We start from the raw sequence: 9157 nt of genomic DNA on the forward strand, positions 1-9157 counted from the left end.
GGGTAAGCACAATAGGCAAAATCATGTCCACTAGGATAGGATGTGGAGTCTTGTCTTGCATGATGATGTGGAATGCCATGATGAGATGTATGTGCATTATTGATCTGTTCTATATGTGTTGTGGATTCGTGTGTTCTCATATGGATCATTTGATTGTTTTGTGTGATGTTGTGCTTTTCAGAAACAGGATGAGAGGAACTCGTCGATCTGCTAGATTGACTGGAGCTGCGCCAGAGAATGAGGGCATGGATGCCCATCTTCCTGTTCTGTAAAGGGCAACGTCAAATAGATTAAGTAGAGAAAGTACATCAGAGGACCCTAGAAGGTCTGTTGATGAGAGTAGAAGGGGAGTAGTTCAGAGTGGTGTGTCAGTGGATGTGAGGGAATCAGTGGAGGATGAATAGAAGAGAGAAGATAGTTTGGGCATGAGTATGACAGGCAAGGATATGGGAGAGTTTCACGTAGACACCCAGGCCTCGGGTTTTGTTCCATCTCAGTATCCACCCTACCCGTGGGGGCCAGGGTACCCGATAGGTGGTACATCGGATTTTCCTAGGTATAACCCATATCCCACCTTTATGCCCTATCCTTCCTTTTACCCGCCATATCCACCGCCATATCCACAGTATACCATGGTTCCACCTTTCTTTGGTTATCCAGGTTCAGCAAACCCTACCCCAGGGAATGTTGCACCTCCTCCACCACCAGTAGAACTAGTAGCCCCAGTTGTCCAAATACCCAAGCCTAGTACACCTAGAGGAAGTATGGTACAGATGACAGACTATTTGAGGTTGGATGTTCCCAAGTTTGAGACTGGTGATGACCCTTTTGAGTATCTCAGAACGGTCAAGATGATAACTGATGAGTTGGGAGCCAGTGAGAGTAGAGCCATTCAGATGGCAGGGTTCACATTGAAATGTAAGAAGGCAAGGGAATGGTTCAAACAGTATGTGGACTCGAGGGTAGAAAGCTTATCCTGGGAGCAGTTTGCTACAGAGTTTGCAGGATGGGCTTTGTCAGATAGCTCAAGGGAGCGTAAGGAGAGTGAATTTAAGCAGCTAAGGCAGACAAAAAACATGAGTGTAGAAAATTACCCAGAGGATAGTGATCGTTTCCCTTTGGGTGAGGCTGCTGCAAAGAAGAAAAAGAAAGTTAGAAGCCTGAAAGGGGCAAAGAAAAGAGAGTTTTGGACTAGATTAAAGTCTAGTATGGGTTTTAACGATGGCTCGAGTTCTGGTTGGGATAGTTCGAGATGTGCAAGGTGCGGAAGAATGCACAAAGGAGTCTGTCGGATTGGGACAACAGCATGTTTCAGGTGCGGACAGGAGGGGCACATGGCACGAGAGTGTTCTACTAAGACCTTGTCAGCACAGTTCCCACAGACAGCCTCAGATAGTATAGGTCAACCAGAAGCTCCACCCTCGGTGCAGGGCAGAGGCAGAGGAAGAAGGGTAGTCCCTTCTTCAGCAGGTTCCTTAGGTGAAGGTCCGTCAGTTCCGGCTTGGATTTTCACCCAGGTACAGCAAGAGACAGACACACTGAACACAGCGGTGCCAGGTAAGCTCACTTGTGAGTGTTCTGATGTGTCTGTTTATGGACACTAGTAGAATACCAGTTGATGTGAGAATAGTAAAGTGTAGCAGAGTTAAATGTTTAAAGCATAAGTAAGTAATAGAGATTCAGAGAAGAGCTAGTAGCTAGAGTTTAGTGAACCAAAGAAGAGCGAGAGAGAGAGTGATCTCTCATCTTTAAGTGTAACCCCTGAAGAGGAAGTAAGATAGAGTAAGAAGAGGAAGTAAGTCAGAGAACAGAATAAGAAGCAGAAGAATAAGTGAGATAGATCAGAGTAAGAGGAAAAGAAGAAGTAAGAGTAAGCTCAGAAAGAGGTTAGAGTCGGTCTGGGAATAGGTGGTGATTGAGGCAGAGGAAAGGGTTGGCCTTTCCATTAGTAGGTTCCCGAGGGAAGTTCCGTTAGCTTTAGCTCGAATCTTCATCCTGACTCAGTAGTAGGCTATCACATCGAACACAGTGACGTCAGGTACGTTCACTTGTGGATGTTTGGACGTGTATGCTGTTTGTTTGAACCCTAGTATTTCGCTTTCCTTGTTGTTTGTGAGCCGGTGATATAGTGGGTTTGATGACTTCTGGGCTTAGAGTGTTTTCCTTGGGTCAGTGGACCTGAGTTTGATCCATCTGAGGCAGAGTCAGTCAGTTAGTTTAGTTCAGAGTTATGGAGAGTAGATGCCATCCAGCTGACCTTATGGTTCTAGAGTTGACTATTTGATGTCAGTCTAGGGCGGCTTGGCTAGCTACTCATTGTACTACCTGTGTTTACAGAGACGAGGTAGGAGAGTTCAGAGTGCTGGATGGATCAGAGGTAGTCCTTGGAAGGGACAAAGTATAGGTGCCTAGAGGTTTGATGTCAGCCCAGCAGGCTCATAGGTACACAGAAAAGGATGTTAGAGGGTTCTAGCTCTTGTGAGCGAGTGTAGTAGTCAGGTCAGGGAATCAGCCTCAGTGCTCGTTGCTCGTGAGTTCTAGATGTTTTTCCCAGACGAGCTGTCAGGTTTACCATCTGTCAGGGAGTTTGAGTTTGGAATAGGAGTGGTGTCTAGACGCGGAACCATTTCTTTCCTTCTACCCTACAAGATAGCACCTGTAGAGAGAGCATAGTCAGAATAGTATAGAGAAACTTGGTAGATAAAGGTTGTCTCCGACCTAGTACCTCACCCTGGAATGTTCCAGTGTCGTTGTGAGAAACGAAGGATGAAACCTTGAGATTTTGTAACGACTGTGAGCAGTGAAACAAAATCACTACCAAGGACAGGTGTTCCCATGCAAAATGGATGATCTATAGGAACAGCTAGTAGAAACTGGTTGTTTTCCATAATAGATCTGAGAGTCGGGTACTATATGTCGAAAGGTAGAGAAAAGTCAGTTTAGCAGTTGAGTGGAGATGAGATCTTTATCGATCAAAGGAGTTTATAGTGAAGAGTCTAAACCAGAGGTAAGGGGTAAAACTGCTCAGCGACTCTGAGTATACAAAACAATATCTACTGGGTGAGGCAGATGAGATGTTAGCTGCCCTCAATCGGAAGTCGCTTACCAGTTTATCCGATAGGAACAAGTATTCCGTCAGATTGATGATCGGTTAGATCAGCTGGCAGGAGCCAGTTGTTTTCCAAGCTAGATCTGAAATCTGAGTACTAGCTGTTGAGAGCTAGAATAGTCCAGCGTAGTTAGAAGGAATCAAAAGAGAAGAAGCCAGTATAGTAAAGAAGAAGAAAAGCGGGCAAGGATCAGAGTGCGTAGCGGAAGGATACAGTGTTGTTAGTGGTGTCTCCAGTACATGGTGATCCATAGAAGGGTGAAAGATTAAAGGTTACATCCGTGGAATCCTGTAGAGAATTAAAGAGATAGGACTTACCTGATTCTAAGAGGAGAACCATTTGGTTTCCTTATTCCTTTTGTTTTGGGGTGGTGTTGGATCCGATAGAGGTTCTATATGAACCAGAGGTGGAGATCTCAGGAAATCTCACCTGTATAGCATAGTTAGAGCGGATCATACACACGTAGCTCGCAGAACAGAAGAGGAGGACGATCTGAGAAGAGAAGTCCCTTAGAATCACCCCAAGAGTGTAGTATGGATAGGCGACCCGGGAGTGCTTACTCCAGCGATATCTGTGTTTCTCTTTGGAGAGCAGATTTTCGCTTCATTGTGTCTTTGTTTGTTGTTGGAACATTCGAGGACGAATGTTCTTAAAAGGGGGAAGAATGTAATACCCGGCTAGATCAGGCATCGGAATTCCTACCGTCCGGTGGAATTCAAGGATGTCAGAGGTGTCTAGAAGGGTAAGAGAAAGGTTTTCTTAAATATTTTAAGTGTTTGAAGGTTTTAAACGAGAAAGGATTCGAGTTTTGAAGAGAAAAGACCAAGGGAACAAAGTGCGGGTTCGGAAGCTGAAAGTGCCTTAGGTTTGGCCCCCGAAACTCCATGTTCGGCCGCCGAACGTTGCATGGTTTTGCATGCAGGTTTGGCCGCCGAAGCTGAAGCGGTCAGCCGCCTATAAAGAACCCTCAGTCGGTGAAATGGATCAGATTAGCTTCCTTTTCACTTCCAGAGGTGAGTTCTTGTTCCCCTTGGATGGTTTTCATGGTTTTTCATTAAATCTTTCAAAGTTAAGTAAGTTTTATGTTGTTTCTTTGAAGGTTTTGTACTTTGAGCAAGTTTTGGAAAGTTTGGAGCTTAGATCCTCCATCACTTTGCGTTTGGATCACACCAGCCTTTGTTCCATAAGAGGTAAGGGTTGATCCTTCATTTTTATGATGTTTTACATGAGATTTACGAAGAGAAAAGAGAGTTTATGGGTAGATATGCATGTTTAGGGCTTTTTGGTGTTTTCTTGGTAAAAGCTTGTATATGTGTTATGTTTGTTGTTTTTGTTGGGGTTGTAAGTTAGTTTTGGACCCCTTTTGTGCATATACTTGAGTATATGGGTGTTGAGGAGTGATGGTATGCATGTGGAAGTTTTGGAGTAGTTTGGGAGGCTGGTTGCTGTTGTGGATGAGTTCTGGATGAACTCAGGTTCAGCAGCCGAAGGTACATTCGGCCGCCGAACCCTTGAAGAGGTGGCTTCGGCTGCCACAGCTTGTCCCCGAGAGTTTTGAGTTTCGGCTCTGGAAGAGGGATTCGGCCGCCGAAGGTTAGAGACTTTCGTCTCAGGAGTGTGTTTCAGCCCCCAAACATTGCCCCTGAAAGGGTTTGGCTGCCGAAAGTGGAGATTCGGCCGCCGAAGGTGCTTGAGTTTCGGCTCTGGAGAGGACATTCAGCCGCCAAAGGTGCTCTATTCAGCCTTCCTTTGCATGATTTCTATGATTGTTCTAGGAGGTTTTAGAGGGTTTTGGGGGAGTTGTTTAAAATTTATTTATCAGTTGTATAGAGTATGTTTGGTACCTCATTTGAGTCCTCCATTGTAGGATTGGACCCGAGGAACCGAGGTGTGTAGTAGTAGTAGCTGCATCCGAGTTAGAGGTAGCCCAGAGTTAGCCAAGCAGTGGCTACAGGTGAGTGGAACTAAACTTGATGTTTTAAATTGAGAAATGACACACTTCTAGCATGATCCATGCATCATAAAATGTCATGTTATATATTAGGTTGTGTTGCATTAGAACTCACGAATATGATGCATTGCATAAGATGTTATTTGTGAGGATGAATATTGAATGATCCTTAGCCCTTGATACAGAGATCCTATGAGATCAGATGAGATATGGCATGAGATAGCCATACCAGGTCGCTCCTGGACAGACCAGGTCGCTCCTGGTACTGTGAGACAGTCAGGTAAGGTAAGAGTTAAACAGTTAAAAGAAGTCCAGGTGACCGACGTAGTCTCCCTGGCACAGTTGGACTTTTAGAGAAGACCAGGTGACCGAAGTAGTCTCCCTGGCGCAGTGGGACATATTATTATATGTATATAGTAGAGGGCTAGTGGTGACACATTCATCCGTGAGATGTTATGTTTGTGATGTGATGCATTCCATAAGAGCATGTAATGAATGAACTATTTTATTGTTCCTCCTCACTGGGCTATAGAGCTCATCCCACTCCCTTAACCCAAGTTTTGCAGGTTCCGAGATAGCTATGGGAAGTCAGAGTCAGCAAGAGTAAAGAGTACAGTTCTGCATGGTTGTATGTATGTAATAGAGTAGTGGACATGATGTAATAAAAGATTAGTTGTAATGTAATGTATAGATATGTACTGTCATATACTGGATAGACTTGTGCTTTCCCTAATGTCTTTGCTTTAGTGTGATGTATGATTAATCCCTTGTACATGACTCCTGTTTTACGTTTCTTGATGAGAAATGTGTGTATCAGGCTTAATGTATGGCTTTGATGAGATACCAGTGGATTGTGTTACAGATTACTAAGGGTTTCAATCCTTTGACCCACAACAGATAGTAGTCACTGGTCTAGGCCCTGAAGGCCATTTCAGATTGGCATATCTGAGTAGCAGTAGTTAAGCTTGGAGAGTTTTACAAGATTGTTGAGTATTTTTTATCATGTATGGGATTTATCAGGTACACAGAGAGGATAGTCGGCTTGCTACGGGTCCCGGCGGCCTTAAGCCGATCTGGATCCTAGTGCCAGTGATGGTTCGGACCGTTACAGAGGGGTACCGGTTTCCGGGCTGTTACACTAGCGGATCTTCCTTTCAAGTTGGATCTGATTCTGTTAGTTCGGATTTTCTTGTTTTGGGCTAGGGTTATTTTTATGGGCTTAGAGTTGTATTTTAATGCTTTTTGTTGTAAGGCTTCAGGCCCCTTTTTGTGTATTTTGCACTTTTTTTAATGAAAGATTATCTTTGGCAAAAGTAAAAAACTATATTATATTATCCATTAATTATACAAACAATGCTAGATAGTTCATTTAAATACTCTCTCCAATTTCTACAAGAAGAATAAACTACATATTACTAATGCAGGTAGAGTATATTAAAATTAGCTAAATGTTTATTAAGTAAGATTTTGAGTTTAAATCTTATGGAGAAAAAAAAACCCCACTCAAACATGTCCCTCTATTTAAATCTAACAACAATTTGCACTACTACATTTTAGGGTTTAGATAGCGGTATCTTAGCTGTAATTGTGAAATTTTTGTCTCAATACTATTAAACAATAGTTTGGCAACAATTTAAAATTGTTACAAATAAATTCACTTTTTTATTGAACATAATAATATACTTTAATAATGTAACACCTTTACCCTATCAAAGTGCAGACAGAGCAAGGATGGTCACAAACTATACCTTTTTAGATATATCAAGACTAAACAATTCTATTTATATGTAATTACCAAGTTATTAGGTAGTTCAAGTAAATTTCATAGATCGACCTACTAAATTATGCTTTTAGCCTTTAAAAGTCCTTTTCACTTAAGTGAGCATGACGGATTTTAACAAGCACTTGAAGCAAGCACGTCGGAAAACCGTAAGCACCTCCCCCATGTGACTCATTTCTAACTCGCTAATCACACTGTCTACTTTATTTCTGAATATGTCTATTTCTTTATTTGAGTTTTCTATGATTCATTTATTAACAGGTTAAAGTTATACTAGCAGCTCTCCTAAGTTGCTCGGGATAAGGTAGCACCTCTCTTAATGCTAGTTACTCTAGTAGTGAAATAGTTTAACCCTTATCTAGTAATGTCACTAATCTAATTATGGGTTTGAGGATATTACAAATAAAATATTTCTTTTATGTCTAATAAAATTAGAATTTTAACCAACAAAATAAATAAATAAATTATTATCTTATATTCAATAATGGAAACAGATACAATACTTCTCAAACCGTTACTATTAACTTATGACTACATTAAAATATATAATATAAAAAGTATCATTTTTTTATTTCATGGATAAGCTATGTAATAGTGAATATTTCTCTCATAACATAAATCTCCCAGGCTAGGGTACCACATAACATCTACGACATATATAGTTGTTATCACTTAATATTTTGAAAAGCAATAAACATGCAACCTATGTAGTGTGATTAATTAGAGTAGAGAGCTTGTATGCCTTGAATATCATCTTGAGTGAGATCCCTTTTGATAGTTCCAGGACTAATCCCTGAGTGCATAACAGCATTTGGATCTTGACTATGAGCAAGGCCAAGAAGGTGACCTATTTCATGCAGAGCCACAGATTCCAAGTCCATGTGGTTCATGTCAGGATTTGTACTCCAACTCTCATCTGCATCATAATGAGACCTTCCATCTTCTGGGTAAAATGAATGAGCTAACACCATGCCAGGCCCATCAAAAGGCAACCCATCTCCATGATCACCACTGTAAAATCCAATCACTATGTTTGCTTCTTCTTCAGTGGATGCTTCTTTAAATTTGAACTCGGATGCACCTTCCCAACTTTGAAAAGCATTTGCAAAAGCTGACCTGAGGTCTTGATCATCAGGGACACTGGAGCTGAATGTGTAGGTGATTTCAAACTTAGACCATCTCTGCATACCAGGTGGGAAATTATAAAGAGACTGGTTAAGAGATGTGAGATTGGCGATATTGTCAGGAACTCCACATCGTGGGATCATCATTTTCTTTAAAGTACTTGAGTCCGGACTTCCAGTAATCTTGAGGTGATAATATTTTTGATATGTTTTGAGTGCAGACTCCAAATGATTATCAAAATCATCGGTTAGAATACTATCACTTGGATTCGTGTAAAATCCGAATCTTTTGAGGTATTTTTTCACTTTATTGAGTCCAGCAACGGTTTGACCCTTGTGGACTTCCTCCAAATTTTGAAGGAATTGCAGATTTTGCTCCTCAGATTTCAAGATTCTTGATTGAAACATAGAGGGTTGGATTGTTAGAAAGAGGAAAGATACAAAAACATAGGAGAATGAGAATTTAGGAGCCATTGGAGGGAAGGGTGACCTTTCTTTCTTAGCTTGGTGATTGAAGTTATAATTTTCTATCTAATTTATAGACAAAGTTGGTGGATAGAAGTGTCGTTTCCCCCACTTGCATGTAGTTGAAAGTCGCCTTAAGTCTTAAGTCAATTATGGCTATGTTTTTAGTCTTGAGTCAATGATTGCTCTGTTACGAATCTTTACTTATATATATATAGAGGATTGCATAATTTATTAGTTTAGGCTAATTTCACAATAAAAACCCAACATGTATATAATTTTACGTTTTAATCCAAATATTTTAATTTTTAATTTATTATTTTAATTTTTTTATTTGCATGCAATTTTAGCTAAATTTTAAAATTAATATCTAAAATTTGATATTTGAAATTTAAATTTTGTATGCGTAATATACCATGAGTATCAGTTTATTACAAACAACAAATCATATGTACAAACAATTAAATTTCATATATTGATTTTAAAATTTAGCTAAAATGGCATCCAGGTATTATTGTCCAATTGGCCTTTAATTTATACACATAATTTATAAGAAATTAACACTACAATTATTTTCTATAGCACTATTGTGTAATTTCTTGCATGCTCTTGCTAAAGTTTTGCAGCGAAATTCTTAATTTGAAATCTGTAATTTTTATGGAGTAAATAAGGAACCATACAAATGAATTAGAGAGATATCTTTAATTAATTTATTTTAAATTTTTTA

General features: G+C 40.3%; 1 protein-coding gene across 1 annotated transcript; it reads right to left on the bottom strand.

Moving 5' to 3' along the window:
- Nucleotides 1-7293: 7293 nt before the first annotated feature.
- On the bottom strand, nucleotides 7294-8458 carry LOC110619536 (metalloendoproteinase 1). Its single transcript, XM_021763047.2, has one exon. It carries the CDS (start codon nucleotides 8437-8439, stop codon nucleotides 7558-7560), a length of 882 nt encoding a protein of 293 aa, XP_021618739.1. The 5' UTR covers nucleotides 8440-8458; the 3' UTR covers nucleotides 7294-7557.
- Nucleotides 8459-9157: the final 699 nt, after the last annotated feature.

This window comes from Manihot esculenta, chromosome 7 (assembly GCF_001659605.2).
Source record: "Manihot esculenta cultivar AM560-2 chromosome 7, M.esculenta_v8, whole genome shotgun sequence".
Taxonomy (NCBI): domain Eukaryota; kingdom Viridiplantae; phylum Streptophyta; class Magnoliopsida; order Malpighiales; family Euphorbiaceae; genus Manihot; species Manihot esculenta.